Below are 21,640 nucleotides of genomic sequence, written 5' to 3' on the forward strand. Positions count from 1 at the left end.
GTTGCCATCGAGGTGCCTATTGATCTTTAGATTTGTCAGTATTGTTGGTTTTCGCGGCATTCCGCGGATTTTTGATAATTTCGCGGCCGATGCTGGATTTCGCGGAATTCACGGCTTCCGCGAAATCGCGATTTACCACTGTCTCTAGTTATGATCGTTAGATCGGGTAGAGAGAATGATTGTTATCAACACTGATACCAATATTAAAATTATGATGCGGTTTCTGTTTTTCCCCGGGTCGATTCGGAACTCGACCTTCTGTTTATTATACACATAATCCGGAGCCAATTGTTAAGTGTACAGAACAATTGCGGGGCTAGCGCTACGATCCTACTGTCACTAACAGTCTCTCTCGAGCCGAGACTCGAACCTATGATGCACATAGGAGTACGTAGAACAAAAACCTGGCCAAAATTATTCTAATGAGTTTTCAGATAATAAATGCGTCGTAAAGTGGTTTTATCTCTAATGAGTTATATATTTAGACATACCTGAAAACTTATTATTAATAAGATTTTATCCAGTAAGATCACCTAGCAGTGATAAAAAACTTTCCTTTGCTATTACTCTGGAATTAAAAAAAAAAGCATCGACAAATATAGTAAGAGCTTGTTCTGCTGTATACTTTTTTTGCCAGTAATAGATGCTGCTCTTTAAGCGTCTTTTAAATCATTCGCTATGGAAGGACCGTCTGATATGCTCTTCATAATGTTGGAAACCGCAGTGCTCCCAGCAAATCCTTGAGTTATGGAAAGTTCCCATTGGGAGCTGCGTAACACAACTCATCCGTTGGTACATTTTCTCTTAGCATTAGCGTTTTGCCCAAGAGACGTAATCGATCACTGCATTCAATGCTTTGCTTGGACGACATGAATGCGAAGCTCCTGACCAACTTTACAATTTTATGGTTGGGCTCAACGATTTTTTTCGCTTTGCGAAGCTGTCAATTTTTGTTTAAACTAACTTTTGAAGCGACTCAATTAACATATTAAAGATCGAATGTTTTTTGGAGGACATTTGAGGAATACAAAATAATATATAGATTTGGATCACGGCGATCATTGTTTGTATCTCTTGTGGTCATATTTGAGAGTTTCTTCAAGTTTTCTTCCAGAAACAGAAACCTTTTATCAATCGAATGTTGGAGTGCGTAATCAACCCGAATAGCAAACTTCTGAAGCAAACTCGGCAAGTTATTACACAATATAAAAAAAACTAATCAAATCGATGTATGACAAAGGCATGATAAATGAACTCATTCAATGAAAAAAATTCAGCAAATCTGAATGTTTCAACTTCATATTGATCGCATTTACGAATGGGTGAGGATGGGGCAGATTTTCTTCCTGGTACTTATCCAGAAACACATAACTTTTCCAATGGTGGGTGAATTTTTGCTGCGACTTGCTGGGAACCCAAACAAAAATCTCTCTTTGTAAAAATTTTGTTAAGCAACAGAAACTGAAAAACACCTTTATGACAAGGCCTTGTTTTGATACAATTTTTTCAACCTATACAACACTTTACCGGTATAAATTTATATAACATACCTTTATTGTCACCGTCCATATTAAATTTATATCGAGAATCCCTTTAATGTTATAATAACATCAGTGAAAGTTTTTATTCTTCGTAGAGCAATTTTTGACTTATTCATGTGTTCTAAGTAACACCAAGGTTATGACAGCTACAGTCGTTTGCAAACAATTCAGATAAATTCAAGATAGCCAGCATTCAACGTAGTAGGTATCAGAGAATGCAAAAACGATCAATAGCACGAGGTGCACTGATATTTTTGGTTTTCGTATTTTAGACAGGTTTTTGACTGAAATACTCCTATGTGCGACGACTGATTTGTTAGGCCAACATTGTACCTCGGGACCAGCTGGGAGGGTTTGTAGGCCTGCCCAAAAAGACTGTTCTACGTAAACTCGCATGATGAAGATCGTATCATCGACCGTGACAGTTTAGGATCAATACCTTCTAACTCACAAGTATCTCGTCTCCTTCTCATGATGCTTGTGGATTATGTAGAGGATTCCTGGGCCTCTAATAGTAGCATCTGTCAAGCTAACATTTTTTAAATGTAACTTTGTTATTAATAATTGTTTTAATTCTCAATTAAGGTGGTTTTCAGCCTGTAATGAACAGATTAGGCATTATAAAAAATAATTATGTTTTTTATTGAAAAAGGAATAATAGGACAATATTGCACAATGAATTTCATCTGGTGCATGAATCTTGCACCCTTAAAATTAATACTTTTTTTGATTATCACGCAGATAAACATCCAATGTAGATAAGTGGACTAAGTAGTCGTCTCCTTGATAAAAAAAAATAAAAGTCTGTTCAATTAAACCCCAAATAAATGTAAATATAAGTTCAGTCACAGCACTCCTTCCGAGCTGCTCTCTATTCGGCTGTGTTATTACTACAGACAAACAAACAAAAAATTTTATCTCTTGCTTGGCACTGACCTGATAGCATAGTCGTTCTCAACCCGATTACGGCCACAATGTGTTCGTTCGGTAAATATTCAATCGCGGCAGTAGTGTTGCTTTTTTCGGTCCCGGTTATTTGTCAAAATATTTTGTTCTTGCAAACCACACCGTCCAAAAGTCATCATATATGGAACAAGCAAATATTCGATCGGTTGTACGAAAATGGGTACAACCTAACCATTTTGTCCTACGAAGAGGAACACTCAATTCCCGGTAAAACGTTTTTTTATGTTGCAAATTTTTACGACAAAATAATGGCCCTCTACCAAAACAACGGCGGTAGTGATGCAGACAGCGAGATGACACCCATTCAAAACATTATTAATATGTACGATTTCTACGAAAAGGCAAGTGGAATTCTGATTACGGAAAAAGCCATCACGCAACTGCTAGATTATCCTAGGTCATTCAAGTTCGAACTTATCATTCATGACTTCACGATGGGGCAGTTTTTGCTCGGATTCGTAGAAAGATTTGGTAATCCACCGCTGGTGTCAATTTCAGCCTTCAACGCTCCCTCGTACACAGCGTGGTTGGCGGACATCCCAACACGGGTAACCACCATGCCGAATTACGCTAGTAATTTTGGGCCAAACATGACCTTTCTGGAACGATGCTGGAACCTATTCTATTGGACACTGGATTACTTCTACCGGCAGTGGATTTTCATGTCTAATGAAGATGGCAGAGTCCGCGAGCTGTTCGGAATGAACTCCTCGAGCACTACCCAGTTAGAGAAAAAATCCGAAATCGTGCTTGTGAATATGGATTTTAGCATGGACTACCATCAGTCGTTACCTCCGAATGTCATTCCCGTGGGTGGATTGCATATTTCTCGACAAGAGCAGCTCTCGCCCGATTTGGAGGAGTTTCTTGATCGCCCTAGCAAAGCGGTGATACTTTTCAGCTTGGGTACCAACGTGAAGAGTGAAGGACTAGGACTGGACATTAACAGGGCAATTTTGGATGCATTCGTCAGCCTGCCAGAGTATAATTTTATATGGAAGCACGGTGATCCCGTTTCGCTAGGGTCACTGCCAGCGAATGTATTCGTACGAAGTTGGATTCCACAGGGTAAAATTTTGTCAAGTGGCAAGGTTAGGCTGTTGATCAGTCACGGCGGGTTGCTAAGCTTACAGGAAGCTGTTTGGTATGGCGCTCCGGTTGTTGGCATTCCATTCTTCGCCGATCAGTATCAAAACGTTGACAAGCTGGTTCGTGCGGGTGTTGCACTGAGGCTTCCACTACCACATCTGAATCGGAACAGTTTGACAGAGGTTATACAAGCGATTCTGCAAAATGATAGGTGAGTTCCAAATTTTTGTGAGTTTTTGGTAATGACGATAATTGTATTGAAAAAATTCAGATATCATGAAAACATGCTGCAGCGCTCGAAATGGTTCAAAAACCAGCCCGAGATGCCACTGGACCGTGCAATCTATTCGATCGAAAAAGTTATTCAATGTAAGGGCTCGTTACATCTGCAGTCACCCACAAACGGGATGACACCGGTTCAAGCCTATGGTATAGACCTACTTGTAGGAGCTTTCATTACCCTCGCACTTGTTCGTAAACTTGTCAGGCACTTGCTATCTTCTGTCAATAAACTGAGCTAATTACTGTCAAGCAGAGCGTAAACATTCTCATTTATTATCTTGCAAGATCTCGCCTTACGTCACTAAGTTGAATACGGTTTCGTCGCAACGCAAAAGCACAATATGGACCAAAGATCTACGCGTATCCTTATCAGATGTGTGCCCCTTCCAAGGACGCCACCGATGCCGCATACGATGGAGGAGGCTCATCGATAAGGTGATACTTATCCAGTTTTTCATACGATGGCGGACTGAGAAGGGTGGTATCATAATCCGGTGGTGGGCAGGCTTGTTCGAAGTCCTGCTGCACGGTGAATATCGACAATTCGCTTACGTGCATTGGTCCAGCCCACATGCAGGTTCCAATTCGATGCGTGAGGTACAGTGTTATCATGATACAAATCACGAACAGTGCAGCGGCAAGACCCAACACTATGAGCTGGGTCCCGAACTCATCCGTCCAATCGTTTTGGTTCATCGTGTAATCCAAGAGCAGCGCTACAGCGACTAATGATGGAACAGCAACCAGCACGATCGCAAGATCAATTACGCACTGCTGGTACTTCATCTTCAATAAAAGAAAAAAAAAACATCGCTTGAACATTTCCCTATAATCTGAACAACCTGAACGTACTTACGGCGCTACATCTTGAACGAAACACGAATGGAATAGACAACTTCTTAGTACTTCCGCGAACCTGGAAATCTTCGACTAAAAAAACGTATGGCCTAACTCGTCACAACTAGCCTCAGCGACAAACTGCGACACTTAGCAAGAAAGAAATTCCAAACAGCAGACAGATAGCACTAAACTTCATATCGTTTCTATCTCGCATCGGAATATGATAAATGAGCTGTTGACACACTCTGATTACGTAGAATAGCCGCCATCTGCAACCACGCCAAGGCCTCAGGCCATCACTACTTGTCTGCTTTCGACTGTTGAGCCAAGCGAACTACGCGTGACGTGAGCTGCCGCATCTGGTTTTAACAGAGTCCAGTAGGTACGATTTACATTTAGAAACTGAACTGCTGTGCTAATTGTTTAAATAACGCCCGGATGTCACGGTCGATTTTGAATCGCATCCCGGTGTAATGCTAACTCGTGCTCCAATTCAGCGGTGCTCGATAGGGATAGCACTGTAACGTCAGCGCAAAAAAAAAAATCCAAGATAAATAATTGTTGCGTTTGGGAAAAGAACTTCTGCCTTAGTAGCAACAATTTAACATATAGAGTAGTGTGGGGGAAAAGTTCACGTGGGCGCTTCTGAAATTTAAAGAAAAGCCAGATTTGGCCCACCCAGCGGTGAAATGTACCTTTGACATACCATCACATCACTTTAGTTTCCAGCTCCTATCACAAACTTATGCGCTACTACATTCTACACGTTATTTATAAATTTGCAATAAAAAATGTATGAATGTAAAAATTGAATGATTCCCGCTCAAACGAAGTCACTACTTGCACTCTATGTTGATCGAAAATAGTGAAAAAATGATAATGCAATTTTTGTACGTTCAAATTTGTAGACTCCTAGATCGTCAAGCTTTGAAATAGTTCTGAGCAAATTTGAAATTTTATCAACTTTTGACTGGCGAAAGTGTCACACCGATCAAACAAACCAAAATTTGTAAGCATCAATATCATTTTCACATAGACCCTTCTCAAAAATAAGTAATGATTAAAAAGCACAAATCATCTGATCATCTGTGCCAAGTTTCAGCCAAATCAAAAATGATCAAATGATCATCAAAAATATATTAAAACAAGGTCTTGTTTATGAAACTGCTCATTAGTTTCTATTTAAAAAATGCTTATCCTTTGAGAAAAAAGTGATCAAAATTCGGACTTACCAAAAATTGCAAATTTTTTAAGAAACAATAAAAAAAATGTTTTCATTAGTTTGATGTTTATTTTGATTTAATTTTGTTCAATAAAAATACGCCCTTTTAAAAAATTACTCTGGAGTTCCTCCACCATTTTTGAATATTTCGTTTGCAATTTGAATCATACACTGTAATTTAATGATACGATTACTTCAAGTGTTCTTGCACTTGACTCGATTCGTCACGTCACACTGCAAATTGAAGTGATTTAGTGTTGATTTCACAATGATTAACACTTTCTAATAAAATGATCTTGCGTTGAAAACTGTTCAATGGAAATCACCATCATGTTACAATGAATATCTCTTGAATTTGCACCACTGTTCAAATCAATTGAATTACAGCTGCGATTCCAATTGACAAACGTCAAAAACATGAAACGAAATAAAAATAGTCGCGATGGCGAAAGGCGCAAGCAGCACATTTTCCCCGGAGATTAAAAATTTGTTTGGAAGTAAGTTCTATTGAATCTTTGATATTAATAAAATAATAATAAAACAACTCTTTTACAGATCCTGAATTCGAATACACCGACACAGCGACAGTGGTCATTTTGCAATCAAATTGAAAACCTAGAATAAAATAAAATTGAAAAATTTAAAATAAACAGAAACTTTTTAAATTTATTGTGATTAGCAGATAATATCCAAATGACCAACATTTTGTATCTCAAACATAAGAATATCAAAAAAGATGAACATAACAACAGAAAATCAAGTGATTTGCTGTTGATTTCACCGTTCTTTGCATTAACATGTTTCGAAGGATTTTCTTTTCACTTTGAAATGTTCGGCAAGTAGTGCGAATTCAACAGCAAATCACTTCACTTCGACGTGAATTTTTTTTACAGTGTAGCAAACATGAAAGTGACGATTCTTGTCAAAAAGTTGACTTGACCCGAACGATGTGTTTTTTTCTAATTGGCGGACTGCTCCATTATTCATCTCAGCCCATATATTCATCTCATACAACATGAAAACACAATTGAAAACAGGAAAAAACGCATATTTTCTAACTAAATCGATCTGCTAATCCATGGAATGGATTCTTCTTAGTTCACTTTAGATTTCTCATTAAGTAGAATCCTCAAAAAATCACTTAAAAGCTCTAAATTTGATATACAGTCGAATCCCTTTATAGCGACATCGCAAGGGACTGTCGTTATAGCGAATTGTCGCAATAATACGAAGAATGTTTGCATTTGTAGAACAGAAGGTACCGTTGAAAATGTCGTTATAGATTCAGCAATGTTGTTATAGAGAGAGTCGACTGCACTATTGTCGTAATAAAGAATGACAAGTATTTGTTTTGGTATGCCGTTATAGAGGAAGGTCGTGATAGCGAAACGTCGCAATAAAACGAAGAATTTTAGTATAAAACAGAAGGGACTGTTGAGATTGTCGCTTTAGCGAGATTTGTCACTATAACAAGTGTCGTTATAGAGGGATTCGACTGTAATGGTCAGGCATCTGCACTCGAAAACTCATTTATTTCAATCACCTACCTCAGAAAACAAAATCCGCGCATTGTTTTGTACGGCTACAACGGGACTCGTTCAGCAGCCTACCAAAGTTTTTCTCATCACTAGCGGACCATTTTTCATTTTAATCATTAAACAAAATCACTCACTACACTAAGAATACTTTAATCTTTGAAACGTTCACTTCAAATTTCCAAAAACCAGCTTGAATCAGCAGAAATATATGAGATGAATTTCTACAATTCCTAAATTTCAACTGTATGTATTTTCATCTGTTTTCACTGCCTTGAAGAAAATCAAAAGTTGTCAAATCGGTTTCTGTGAATATGAACAAATCATACTGAAAATGTTGAATTATTCCGACATAATTGACATAAATGGACAGCACTGCAGTGGTTACCTAGGTTACCATATTTGCACGTAAACAACTACAGCGGATATCTAGGTAACCTACTACGACGGGCTGCGGCTACGTTCATTCAATGTGATGTGTTCAATGTGATGAATATGGGGGCGTCGTGAGATGAACAATTGAGCAGTGATTTAAGTTTTGAGATGGATATGGAAGCGTTGTGCAAAATGGTTTGTTTTACAAAATTCGGGATAAATCTAGCTAAGTTTACTAAATATACAATACTGAACGATTCTTAAGGAGCACGTAAGCGTATTTTGTTTATTTGTTCAATGATTTCATGAAAATTCGTTGTTTAATCCGTGCATTCTTCGTGAATATCAGCTTAATGAAATGAATAATGGCGCATTTCCCTTATGCAAATTGATCTTTATTTTATATATTTTTGAGCTTGTATTGGAAAAATGAAATACTCAAAAATTCACATTTTGCCCAATTGTTTGGAGCACCACCAGGCTATTTTACGATGTCTCGGAACCTGTTGTTATTGATGCTACTTTTTCGTGCAATTTAGTGCTATCTGTAAAAATTTTATTCACGAATTGAGTTTTACAACGTCTCGTACAGCGTGGCAACATAGAAGTGATACACGTATTCGAGTGCCATTCGTTGTATTTTCTGTCACAGCATGACAAACATCTGAGCATGTTTTGAAAGAGTAACGTGTTTACTGTTTATTAGGAACAAAAGCAGTCAGTTTTCAGTTCCACTCTCAAGAAAATTGCAATGGATTCAAACAGAAAACCAATCAGAGTCTTACACCTGCAAGGATTGACTAACATCGAGCTAAATTCTTCTTCTGCTATTATTTGTCTACAGTCTTTCTAGAATTCAGGCCGGTTGGAAAGAAAAATGGCGTGTGAAATTAACATGAGCCATACTTCCATGCAAAATGTGTTCAAAAAGGACTCTGGATATTCGACTTTCAAGAAGCAGAAAACTCACGGATTTGGTCTTGAAAATATTGTCCGAAGAGTGACCCAGTGACCAGATCTCAGTTACTGTTGAAGACGCAGGCAAGTCACAACATTATGTTTTCGGACGAAAAGTTGTTTACTCTGGAGACATGTCTTCGTGATATACTAGCCGATAAAAGAGCAGTCGAGCGATATCAAAATGCGTCGGCTGTGATAGTTTGGGGAGGTATATCGACCAAATGGAAATTACCATTGCTATTTATTGATAGGGGCGTGAAAATAAACAAGGAGTACTACTTGCAACACTTTATCAAATGCCATTTGATTCCTTCCGCTAAAATGCTTTTTGGAAAAGACAGTTTTAGCCTTCAACAGCATCCAGCACCAGCGCATTTGCGAATTTGTCTTATTTCATCAGTTCATCTGAATGGCCTGAATTGTCACAGGATTGAACCCGCTAGACTTCAGTATCTAGGGATACATGCTTGGAAAGTATGACGATGTTAGGCATTTGAGTTTGGACACATTTAAAAAACTATTGGTGAAGATTTGGGACGAAATTGTGCGGCAAACTCATAGGTAAAAGATTTGAAGTCAACTAAGTACATTGTAATTCTACTACTCATAGATGTTATTGAAATCGGTTCTGAAGAGCATTTAAAACTGGTTTGAATTTTATGACATAAATGAAGTGTATCACTTTCACGTTGCCACCCTGTAAAATGGTCGATATAGTGCTTTTTACACTCAAAATATTTTTCACGTTATTGTTACGTGAAATTACCTGTACTTATTCATTTTCTGTCATTTTGCATGATTTATGTGACAAACATAACATCTACATGAAAATCACATGCATACTATATTTTATCACGTAGCATCTACTTCAACTTGGCAACGTCAAACAGAATGAAGCATCGCGTGAGCTCTCCGTGCGAAAATACATAGAAATCAAAATGGCGAAGCTGTTGTCTGATGTTGTCTTTGAACATGAAAGGAATTCCTCGATGACTTCCCAATATGTGAGCTTTAGAAAAACCATAAGAATCCGGCATCGAGATTTCACATAGATTCAGTTCAAATTGCGAGGAATTTCCTTAACATAAACAGTTGCAGCTAACAGTGATTATCGCCAGCGAATGTCGCACTATCATTTTGCCATTTTGTATGTCGTTTAATTCATTTACGAATTGGCGATTTTGCATGCCCGTGCGACTTATCAAGCAACATATTTGGCTAATTTCTGAAATCTTATCCTAGTCTCTCAAGAATTTGTGAAACCACAATTGAAAATTATACGTTGTATAAAACGTAAAACCTACCAGACAATCAAATGCTTTTCACATAACCGGTAGTTAAACTCTACGTGAAACTCACATGAAACCAAAATAATTTTCACGTTATAATTACCGGAAAAATTATGTGAATATTTTCCACTGTCATTTTCACGTAGATTTTACGTGATTGTCATTTGAGTTCATCATGATCTGGTGAGATGATTTATCCTGTGAATATTATTCATTAGACATATGCGTTTCATGTGATTTTCACGTAGAATTCCTAAGAGAGAAATTTAGATTTCAGAATTTTTTGAAATATGTTGCTAGATAAATCGCACGGGCAGGCAAAATTTCCAATTCGAAAATGGATTGAACGACATAAAAACTGACAAATATTAAGACATTCACCGTCGATAATTACTGTTAGCTGCTACTGTTTATGTTCAGGTAACTTCTGAATCTTTAAACTGAATCTGTGCAAAATCTGTAAGCTAAAGATTCCATGTCGAATTCTTATGGTTTTTCTAAATCTCACTCATTGGCGAGCCATCGAGAAAAACAATTTTTTGTTCAGAGACCGAATTACACAACAGCCTCGCCATTTTGACTCTAGTATATTTTCGCACGGAGAGTTCATTCTGTTTGACGTTGCCAAAATCACGTAGATACTACGTGATAAAACATAGTATGCATGTGATTTTCACGTAGATGTTATGTTTGTCACAAAAATCATGCAAAATGACAAAAAATGAATAAGGGTCATTCCATACGAAGTGACCACGAAAAAGCACAAACGACCATCACAGATTTTGCTCAAAGTTGGGAGAATTATTCATCTAAAAATCCCAAATTTGGTGTCGATTGGAATACCCGCTGCTCTACAGGACCCCCCCTTTTTATTGCAAAGTCACGCATTTTTTGTTCAAAATCTCTTTTTTTTTCTTACAATTCATAGACGTAAGATGTCTGAAAAATACTGATAGATGATTTTTGAAGAAAATAAACCAAGGAATCCAGAAAAAAAAATAAGTTTTGACCAGAAGTGTTGCCAGATAAATTATTTTTGTATTTGAAAACCAAATTTACATTTTTCGGCAAAAAATGCCATTTTTATCTTAAATTTGATAATTTCATCGTGTTCCTTGGAAAATTTTACATTAGAAACAACTACCATACCGAGGTAATATGAGCCAATCTCGAGATATAACATATTTACGAAAAAAGTTGTAAGCTTCGTAATTAATTTTTTTCACAACTTATAAACGTAAGACACCCGGAAAATAGTGATAGGTGAATTTTGAAGAAAATAAACCAAGGAATCCAGAAAAAATATTATTTTTGACCGGAAGTGTTGCCAGATAGATTATTTTTGTATTTTAAAACTCAATTTGCATTTTTCGGTAAATGCAGCTAATTTCATTTCAAATTTGATGGTTTCATCGTATTTCTTGGAAAATTTTACGTAAAAAACACTTATCACTCCGTGGTAATATGAGCCAAATCATTCCGCGTCGAACACTCGACAGAAACGGACGTGCAAAGTGGTCGTTCTATTACAATCCGGCCCGTGTGTACGAATAGCCAAACAAAAGAGTGTATTATTCGCGCTAAAGGCCAACTAGATTGTGAGTTGTGTCGCTACGTTCTGTACCCGGCTCGAAACTTTGGCTGTATTGGTGCAAAATACCAGCTGCAGTTTTGATCTGTGCACAGTGAATAGATCTTTCTAATTCAAGGCCATCAGTTTACAGTCGAGTCGTGTCGCTGTGCTGAGTGATCTCACACCCGGCTCACTGCTGGTGGCTGTATTGGTGCTGCTGTACTGGTGCTGCTGGCTGCTTTGGGTGCAGCTTCGAACGATCGGACAACCACTGCTGGAAGGAAGAAGTAAATAGGTACGTGTTCTTGTCGGCGCTAGTGCGCTAGTGCGCTACATTTAGCGCGATGGATATAGATCCCTCGCCTCCCGTGCCACCATCCCCGAACCCCCCTGACCCTGACCCTTCTGTTACCCCCTCCCCTGTTAATTCTCCAGTCCCCCCTCGTACCAGGCTTTACCCGGACGGAACTCAACAGGGCAGCTATACTGTTTATTTTCGTCCAAAGGCAGGAGTGAATTCAAAGCGATCAAACATACTGCAAATTTCTAAAGACCTGACGAAGGGGTACAAGGCCGTGACCGAAATTTCCAAGGTCCGACCTAACAAGCTCCGTGTCGTGGTCAGTGATCTGGCACAGGCCAATGCTATCGCTTGCTCTGAGCTCTTTACACGCGAGTATCGCGTTTACATACCCGCACGAGACGTGGAGATCGACGGTGTCATAACCGATTCGAGTCTGTCTGTCGAGTGTATCCTAAAAAGCGCAACCGGTTGCTTCAAAAATACCGAAACACAGGCGAAGATTTTGGATTGTAAGCAATTGCGGTCCATGTCTCTCGTCGGCGGTAAAAAAGTTTACACTCCGTCAGACTCGTTTCGCGTTACGTTTGCCGGATCTGCTCTCCCTAGCCACGTCTCGATTAACCGGGTTCGTCTGCCTGTGCGTTTGTATGTGCCCCGTGTTATGAATTGCACCAATTGCAAGCAGTTAGGCCACACAGCCGCCTACTGCTGCAATAAGGCACGATGTAGCAAGTGTGGGGAGACTCATGCGGAAGATTCTTGCAGTGTTAATGCTGAAAAATGTATTCACTGTGGGGAAAACCAGCATGAGCTCTCCACATGCCCGGTGTACATGCAGCGCAGAGATAAAATCAAGCGGTCACTTAAGGAGCGTTCAAAGCGTTTTTATGCTGAGATGCTGAAGAAGACCGTGACCACTTCTACCATAACATCGAACCCCTTTGATCTGTTGTCCTCTGATGAAACCGATTCTGACGATACATCAGCGGGAACATCTTATGCCAATCCTGGGGAGTCTAGGAAGAGGAAAAATGTTTCTTCTCCTAAACTTCCCCGTAACGGTTAGAGATAGATTTCCCAAAGTGTAATGAAAAGTACGAACAAACCAAACAGTGCTGCGGAAAAACCGAAGCAAACTCCTCCTGAGCTTGCAAATTTAAAGTCCCAGAAGGAGTTCCCAGCACTGCCAGGAACATCTAAAACCCCAGTTGTTCCTTTTGCACATCCAGTTGAAGAAACAAACTCTGGATTAGTGAAATTTTCTGACATTGTGGACTGGATTTTTGAAACTTTCAATGTACCCGATCCAATTAAAATTTTTCTTACAGCATTCCTCCCAACAGTTAGATCATTTTTGAAGCAGTTGACTGCCCAATGGCCCCTCCTTGCAGCGATTGTATCCTTCGATGCCTAATTCAACTGCGTATATGAAGGATTCTATCTCTGTCTTACAGTGGAATTGTAGAAGTATTTTACCAAAAATTGATTCGTTTAAAGTTTTGATAAATAAAAACAAATGCGATGCATTTTCCCTTTGTGAAACTTGGCTTACTTCAAATATTGATCTCAACTTCCATGATTTTAATATTATTCGCCTTGATCGAGACACCCCATATGGAGGAGTACTTCTAGGGATTAAAAAGTGCTATTCTTTCTATCGTATTAACCTCCCCTCGATTCCAGGCATCGAAGTTGTCGCATGTCAAATGACAATACAAAGTAAAGAGCTTTGTATTGCCTCAATATATATTCCTCCCAGAGCACAGGTTGGGCAACGGCTGCTCTTTGATTTAATAGAACTTCTTCCCTCGCCACGTTTGATTTTGGGAGATTTTAACTCTCATGGCGTGGCTTGGGGTTCCCCTTACAATGATAACCGCTCCTCTTTAATCTATAACCTTTGCGATGACTTCGACATGACTATTTTAAACAACGGTGAAATGACACGTATCCTGAACCCTCCAGCGCGCTCAAGCGCTTTGGATCTATCCTTATGTTCGACGTCGCTACGGTTGGATTGCACATGGAAGGTAATCCTCGATCCTCACGGTAGCGACCATCTGCCTATTCTTATTTCAATTAATAACGGGTCAACTCGCATGCGACCAGTTGACATTCCGTATGACCTCACACGGAATGTCGATTGGAAGTTATACGAGGAAATGATTTCAAAAGCGGTCGATTCGATTCAACATCATCCACCACTTGAAGAATGCAACCTCCTCGCGGGCTTGATTCTCGACGCCGCGTTGCAAGCCCAAACGAAGAAATATCCTGGCGTAACGATTAAAGAACGGCCTCAGACTCCGTGGTGGGACCAAGAGTGCTCCGATGTCTACACGCAAAGATCCGACGCGTTTTTGGCCTACCAGAAGGGAGGTAAACCTGGCGACTATTTACGGTATTCGGAGCTTGATACCAAGCTTAAAAGCCTGGCTAAAGCAAAGAAACGCGGATATTGGCGTCGGTTCGTGAACGAGACGTCGAGGGAGACATCGATGAGCACTCTTTGGAACACAGCCCGAAGAATGCGGAATCGCGTAACGGTCAACGAAAGCGAGGAGTCTTCAAGTCGGTGGATATTTGATTTTGCCAGGAAAGTATGTCCGGACTCTGTTCCTGAGCAAAACATTGTTCGCGATGCGTCTCCGGGCCACGACGCGATAGAATCACCTTTTACGATGGCAGAATTTTCAGTTGCCCTCCTATCCTGTAACAATAATGCGCCTGGGTTAGATAGAATCAAATTCAACTTGTTGAAGAATCTACCCGGCAATGCCAAGAGGCGCTTGTTGAACTTGTTCAATAAGTTCCTGGAGCAAAACATTGTACCGCAGGATTGGAGGCAAGTGAAGGTAATCGCCATCCAAAAACCAGGGAAACCAGCTTCTGATCACAACTCATATAGGCCGATTGCAATGCTATCCTGTATCCGGAAATTGATGGAAAAAATTATACTCCGTCGTTTAGACCATTGGGTCGAATCAAATGGTCTACTATCAGATACTCAATTTGGCTTTCGCCGCGCCAAAGGGACGAATGATTGTCTTGCGTTGCTTTCAACAGATATTCAGCTGGCATATGCTCGCAAAGAACAAATGGCGTCTGCGTTCTTGGACATTAAGGGGGCTTTTGATTCCGTTTCTATTGACATTCTTTCGGGTAAACTTCACCGACAAGGATTTTCTCCAATTTTGAACAATTTTTTGCACAATTTGTTGTCCGAAAAGCACATGCATTTTACGCACGGCGAATTGGCAACTTTTCGCATTAGGGCTCATGTTTAAGCCCCCTTCTTTACAACTTTTATGTAAATGACATCGACGAATGTCTGGCAAATTCATGCACGATAAGACAACTTGCAGACGACAGTGTAATCTCTGTTACAGGAGCCAAAGCTGCCGATTTTCAAGGACCATTGCAAGATACCTTGGACAATTTGTCTGCTTGGGCTTTACAGCTAGGTATCGAATTCTCTCCGGAGAAGACTGAGATAGTAGTTTTTTCTAGGAAGCATGAACCTGCTCTGCTTCAAACACAATTAATGGGTAGAACGATTTCTCGGGTTTTGGTACACAAATATCTTGGTGTCTGGTTCGACTCTAAAGGCACCTGGGGTTGTCACGTGAGGTACCTGAAGAAAAAATGTCAACAAAGAGTGAATATTCTTCGTACAATAACCGGACAATGGTGGGGAGCCCACCCAGGAGACCTCATAAGGCTTTACCAAACAACGATACTGTCTGTTATTGAGTACGGGTGTTTCTGCTTCCGCTCCGCAGCAAACACACATTTGATCAAACTGGAGCGAATACAATATCGTTGTTTGCGTATCGCCTTGGGTTGCATGCAATCGACCCATACGATGAGTTTGGAGATCTCAGCTGGAGTACTACCATTGAAAAACCGCTTCTGGAGGCTGTCTTCTCGTATTCTAATCAAATGTGAGGTCTTGAACCGTCCCGTGATTGAAAATTTTGAAAGGTTAATCGAACTTAATTCTCAAACCCGTTTTATGACATTGTATTTCAATCACATGTCCCAAAATATTAACCCTCCTTCGAATATTCCAAATCGTGTCGACTTATCAAATACTTCTGATTCTACTGTGTTTTTCGATACATCCATGATAGAAGAAACTCGTGGAATCCCGGATCATTTACGCGTGCAGCAGATCCCTGAATTTTTTTCCAATAAATATCGAAACATCAACTGCGACAATATGTACTACACTGACGGATCACTTCTTGATGGGTCCACTGGCTTCGGTATCTTCAATAACAATTTAACCGTCTCCCATTAGCTCGATAATCCTGCTTCTGTTTACGTCGCAGAATTGGCTGCAATTCAGTACACCCTAGGGATTATCGAAAAAATGCCCACGGACCATTATTTCATCTTTACGGACAGTCTCAGTTCCATTGAGGCTCTCCGATCGATGAAAGATGTTAAGCACTCTCCGTATTTCCTGGGGGAAATACGGGAACATCTGAGTGCTTTATCCGAAAAATCTACTCAGATTACCTTAGCGTGGGTCCCTTCTCACTGCTCGATACCGGGTAATGAGAAAGCGGACTCTTTGGCTAAGGTGGGCGCAACAAACGGTGATATTTATGAAAGACCAATTGCCTTTAATGAATTTTTCGCATTTGTACGTCAGAATACGATCATCAGTTGGCAAAATTCTTGGACCAAGGGGGACTGGGAAGGTGGTTACATTCCATAATCCCCAAGGTATCGACGAACCCGTGGTTCAAGGGGTTGGATGTAGGTCGGGATTTCATTTGCGTGATGTCCCGGCTTATGTCCAATCACTATAGATTTGACGCGCATCTCCGTCGTGTTGGGCTCGGGGAGAGTGGTATCTGTGCCTGTGGTGAAGGTTATCACGACATAGAGCACGTTGTTTGGTCATGCCCTGTACACCGTGACGCCAGGTCTAGATTAATAGCTTTCCTGCAGGCCGAAGGTAGGCAGCCGGCTGTTCCTGTTCGTGATGTCTTGGCGAGCCGTGACCTATCCTACATGTCCCTTATATACGTTTTCCAAACGACAAGAACACGTTAAGACCCCGGATCCGGAAACAGCAATCAGACCCGCACGATACTCTCAAGGCCCGATGGAAACAACCCAATATGCCAGTCCGTAATATCTTGGCCCAACAGCGGAACAAATTTAATATGCTGCTTACCTATGGCAATGAAAACCTTCAAACAGCAAACCTGTGCTTTAAATGCAAAATATTCTAGCTTTAAGTTAGATTTAGTTTCAGCTCGTAGTCGGCAGCGAGGATAAAAAATTTGCTTTAAGTTATTAAGATACTTTAGAAAGTAAGCTACCAGATATTGTGCCGTATCAAATAAACTATAGATGAAGAAAAAAAAAATATGAGCCAATCTCGAGTTATAATATTTTTATGAAAAATTAATTACATAATTAAACAATATTCTCAGTTCCACAGAGCGGGGGGTATTCCAATCGACACAAAAATTGGGATTTTTCCAAAGTGACTTTGAGCTTTGAGCAAATTCTTTGACGGTGGTGTCCAACTTTGTGTTTATTAGTAGTCACTTCGTATGAAATGACCCATATGCTTTTGAAAGTGGCACTTTTTCGTTACACTTTTTACAGCATGCCCCACGAAAGTAAGGAAAGCGCCCTAAAAATGTTCCATTCCATCCTGTAGGAAGCGAACATATGAGAAAACGTCAACTTGATAGCATAGGTTTTGAGATATTGGTTCATAAGTAACCTCCGTCTTCCGCTGATTTTATAAATGGTGACATTCCGTAATATTTGTAAATACAACGAATTACTTTTTCGCATTACTTTAATAAACAACGTGAGTACCGTAAACTTGAGTGACTTTGATCACTATACCTTCACTGACTTTGATCACTATAATCTTCACTGATTGTGTGGATATATGTTCGCATTGCTACTATTCATGCATTTCCTGCTATTTAAAGAGTGTTTTTCATGCTAAAACATTATTTGAAAATAAAGTGTGTTTTTGGCGATTTTTGTTGCATACAAACAATCGGTTCGAGCAGATTCAAAACAACAAGTTGCAATACGTAAAGTGTTTCTATTTTGTTCCCAGATTAGTTCTTAAGATGAACAAATATTATAACAATACATTTTATTTTTTTTTTTATGCAAGTTTTTCCTCGAAGGCAATGTTGAGTCCCAATTTTCTCCACAGCGTATTACATATTTCTTCTTAACAAAAACCCAAGACGTGAAGTAACATGCAAATTTGGACAATTTCATAAGTCATATTCCTCGTGGACTAGTTTTTGACGATTTCAGACCACCTTCTCTCTCAGTGAATAATCATTCATATATATTCTAAAAATTTTGTATGAATCTTGGACATTCACCATTATAAACTGTTCACGTAGAATGTGAATGGCCCCCAAATTGCTTTCCATATTTTTAAACTCGTTTAAGTCGTTTAAGGCTGTTCAATTTAGTGAAAGTAGCAAAGTGTTACTCCAAATTCATCAAAACAATGAAGTGATCAAAGTCACCCCGGAATGATTATTGGTGTAAAATTTTTAGAGCATATTTAAAACAGCAAAATTGTAGCTAAACTTTTGAAGTAGTGACTGAATCTTTTTCAATGCATGCCAGTACTTATTTTAAAAATATCAAAGAATATTGTTTTCAGTTTATTCTGAAAATATTTGAGATACAATCAAATAACTGATCAAAGTCACCCCAGTTTTCGGTAACATCAACATGAGTAAAATAAGTACCTACTAGCTTTCTTGACTAATTCTGGAATGCGTTTTTTTAGTTTATTCCTTCTTAGATTTGTGCTCTTTTTTTGGAGCGGATCTTTTCTTGAAGTGTTTCCTGATCAATAGGTAATACCCAACAGCCACCAACAGGACAACTCCTACCATATCCAAACCATACACCGCAAACACACTCATATCATGAGCGGGGGAATGCAGATAGCTTAACCCTTCGTTTTCGATGACTTTTTCGATCCAAAAGATGGCGCGATCCAACGGGTGCTGGGGTTGACCCTTGAAATGGTACGATCGTTCCTTCATTTTTGTAGTAAAGCTGTAAAAAACAAAAAGTCATTAAGAAAAATTGTTTTAAATATCTAAAAAGATAATATAACCTCGGTTCGTCAAGAATGGTGCTGATTGCTTTACCAAGTTTTGTTTCGTCAATATCAAGCATCGGTAGAGCAACGCCAACTCCGGCTCTGACAAGCTTTTCAGCGTTGGAGAATTGATCAACAAACATGGGAAGTGCAACAACGGGAACTCCGTGCCAGGTGGCTTCCTGCAGGCTTAGTAATCCGCCATGGCTGATGAAAAGTTTTGTTCGCTTATTGGACAGAACTGTAGCCTGAGGAACCCATTTGAGCACAAGCAGATTCGGTGGCGGCACGCCAAGCTTCTCCGGTTGGTCATGCTTCCAGATAAATCCATAATTGGGCATGCTGCGGAACACGTTGAAGATAGCTTGATTGATACGTTCACCAAGCATTTCGCTGCCTATGTTGGTTCCAAAACTGAGCAGGATTACGCCCTTATTGGCACGTGCTATGAATTGGTTGATTATAGGTGGACTGTTTTCTTTGCGGGATACATGAAGCCCTCCCACGGGTATTACGTTGGGTGGTAACGCCTGATAGTAGTCCATGCTAAAATCGGCATTCACCAGCACAACGTCGGATTGTCTTTCAATTATCGTGGCGGACGTTGCTTCTTTTCCAAAGAGCCGCTTGATGCGGCGATTTTCGTTGGCCATATAAACTCGGTTGCGCATGAATATGTCCACCGTCCAATACAGAGTATTTTTAACTCGTTCGAGGAAGCTCATCTTAGAATCAAAACATGAAGCGTAGTGTGGCATATAAGTTGTTCGTAGAGGGGTATCAGCCATGGTTGTTACGTGGGGTGGAATGTTAAAGGCCGTAACTGAAACCAACGGAGGATTGCCGAAGTATTCCACAAACCCCAGCAGAAACTGTCCCATCGTTAAATCGTGGATGATCAAATCAAACTTGAATGTTTTTGGGTAAGCCAGCAGCTGCTGAACGGCATCATCTTTTTCCAAAATTCGACTACTGATTCCGTAGTATTCATACATCATCATGATGTTTTTGAAAGGGTTGCGAAGGTCCACGTTATCCCATCCGTCTTTGTACTCAGCCATCACACGTTCCATGAAGTGTTCAACTACCAGAAAAGTCTTACCAGGAACCGATGTTTCTTCCTCGAAGGAAAGAATTGTGAGGTTATGTCCATTGTCGTACAGACGATCGAAGATTTGTTTGTTCCAAATGTGGTGACTTTTGGACGCAAGCGTTTGCAGAAAAAGAATATTCTCCGTCGACACTATTTGAAGCGAAACCGATAGAGCAGCTAGAAGTGAAATAAATTTCAATTTCATCCTCACTACCGTCGAGCAAAGTGAATACTGTTTACGTAACCTCCGCATGCGGGTTCAACAGTTATCTTCGACCAACCAAAACGATAAGAACTTGCTGGGCTTATCATTGAGAGAACTGAATGCGCGGATAAGAATTTGATTGGTTAAGATATAGTTATGTACACGTTTCCATTTGTTTATGCTTTACTTGTATTTATGTTTCACCAGATTCTATATTAAATATGTGAACATTGTTAACGTCAAAATAACTTAAACACATATCGGCAACGATTTCGATGGTCCGGGCGGTAGCCTTCTGGGCAAACTATTTTCTTCGGTTGGCTCACGGGAAAATGCATTAAATTCGCTCTACGGCTAAAGATTGCTGGGGAGAAACTTGCTGCCGGCTCCGTACTCGGTTCAATGCAGTTGAGCGAATGGAAACAGAGCTCCCGGCAGAGCAGCAGGGACTTGGATGCGTCACAGCAGGAATACTTCCATTCACAGTGGTCTTGTACGGTTGTTTTTAAATCCAACTCTGGCTGCTCGTCGATGTCATACGACAGGAGACCGCTAATTACCGTGATTAGTACAACGAAAACAGAACATGCAATCTTCATAGTGGTTTGCGGTAGGACTGAGCCGTTGAACTGATAATCGTCGTCGTCGGCTTCAATAGCCTAACGTTGTCAATGTTAATGTTGTTGCTTTGTATAAATAAACTGTGCGTTATCGCTAAGAAAACCAGGACGACATGTATGTTTCATTCAAACAACGATCAATTGTCTTGATGCTGTCTCACATTCTTCTCTTTACGGGACGTAACGTTCTAGAAATTAAATTTCTGTCGCATCTCATGAAACATTTCATGTAAGAGTTTGGACTTTGAATTGTGAATTGTGTACTTTATACGACACAGCGTAAATGGATTTTCGATTTGTTTTGTGATTGAAGAATCATACTCTCCATGAAGAAATTACTTCTTATAAATATGTCTACATTTAAATTGAAGTGAAAGCTGGTGTGGTAGTAAAATAAGCGAAATAAAACAACTACAATTTTTGTTGTTGTAGGTCACTTGACTTAAAGCAACTTTGTAGAATACGACCTTCTTGTAGTTCTTGAATTGGCTGAAGTAGAGCAATTTTTTTTGTGACAAAGTTAAGTTCGGATGACTTTTAAAATTTTAAAAGACGCAGCTTTTGTTAATTCCGGCTGGGGGCTTCTTTTTACAGTTTGAAATATCGATAGAATTCTATATAAA

At 39.7% G+C, this 21,640-nt stretch overlaps 3 protein-coding genes across 10 annotated transcripts; 1 reads left to right on the forward strand and 2 right to left on the reverse strand.

The window, feature by feature from the left end:
* Positions 1-589: 589 nt before the first annotated feature.
* LOC129719043 (uncharacterized) lies at positions 590-5,038 on the reverse strand. 2 transcript variants are annotated; one of them, XM_055670395.1, is made up of 2 exons: positions 4,731-5,038; positions 590-4,664 (listed from the first exon to the last, which is right to left on the reverse strand). In XM_055670395.1, exon 2 carries the CDS (start codon positions 4,662-4,664, stop codon positions 4,248-4,250), a length of 417 nt encoding a protein of 138 aa, XP_055526370.1. In that variant the 5' UTR covers positions 4,731-5,038; the 3' UTR covers positions 590-4,247. The 2 variants fall into 2 exon arrangements, with proteins under 2 accessions (XP_055526370.1, XP_055526369.1); XM_055670394.1 differs by having other exon boundaries at positions 593-4,664; positions 4,735-5,035.
* LOC129719034 (UDP-glucosyltransferase 2-like) lies at positions 2,365-4,127 on the forward strand. 2 transcript variants are annotated; one of them, XM_055670376.1, is made up of 3 exons: positions 2,365-2,714; positions 3,006-3,807; positions 3,868-4,127. In XM_055670376.1, the coding sequence occupies exons 1-3, from the start codon at positions 2,516-2,518 to the stop codon at positions 4,115-4,117; spliced, it is 1,251 nt and encodes a 416-aa protein (XP_055526351.1). In that variant the 5' UTR covers positions 2,365-2,515; the 3' UTR covers positions 4,118-4,127. The 2 variants fall into 2 exon arrangements, with proteins under 2 accessions (XP_055526351.1, XP_055526350.1); XM_055670375.1 differs by having other exon boundaries at positions 2,365-3,807.
* Positions 5,039-6,381: 1,343 nt separating the features above from the next.
* LOC129719031 (UDP-glycosyltransferase UGT5-like) lies at positions 6,382-21,013 on the reverse strand. 6 transcript variants are annotated; one of them, XM_055670365.1, is made up of 4 exons: positions 20,426-21,013; positions 19,115-20,369; positions 18,742-19,053; positions 6,382-6,555 (listed from the first exon to the last, which is right to left on the reverse strand). In XM_055670365.1, exons 1-3 carry the CDS (start codon positions 20,502-20,504, stop codon positions 18,780-18,782), a joined length of 1,608 nt encoding a protein of 535 aa, XP_055526340.1. In that variant the 5' UTR covers positions 20,505-21,013; the 3' UTR covers positions 6,382-6,555; positions 18,742-18,779. The 6 variants fall into 6 exon arrangements, with proteins under 6 accessions (XP_055526340.1, XP_055526344.1, XP_055526341.1 ...); XM_055670369.1 differs by lacking the exon at positions 6,382-6,555 and having other exon boundaries at positions 18,616-19,053; positions 20,438-20,512; positions 20,585-21,013; XM_055670366.1 differs by lacking the exon at positions 6,382-6,555 and having other exon boundaries at positions 18,616-19,053; positions 20,426-20,512; positions 20,585-21,013.
* Positions 21,014-21,640: the final 627 nt, after the last annotated feature.

The sequence above is a fragment of the Wyeomyia smithii genome, chromosome 1 (assembly GCF_029784165.1).
Source record: "Wyeomyia smithii strain HCP4-BCI-WySm-NY-G18 chromosome 1, ASM2978416v1, whole genome shotgun sequence".
NCBI lineage: Eukaryota > Metazoa > Arthropoda > Insecta > Diptera > Culicidae > Wyeomyia > Wyeomyia smithii.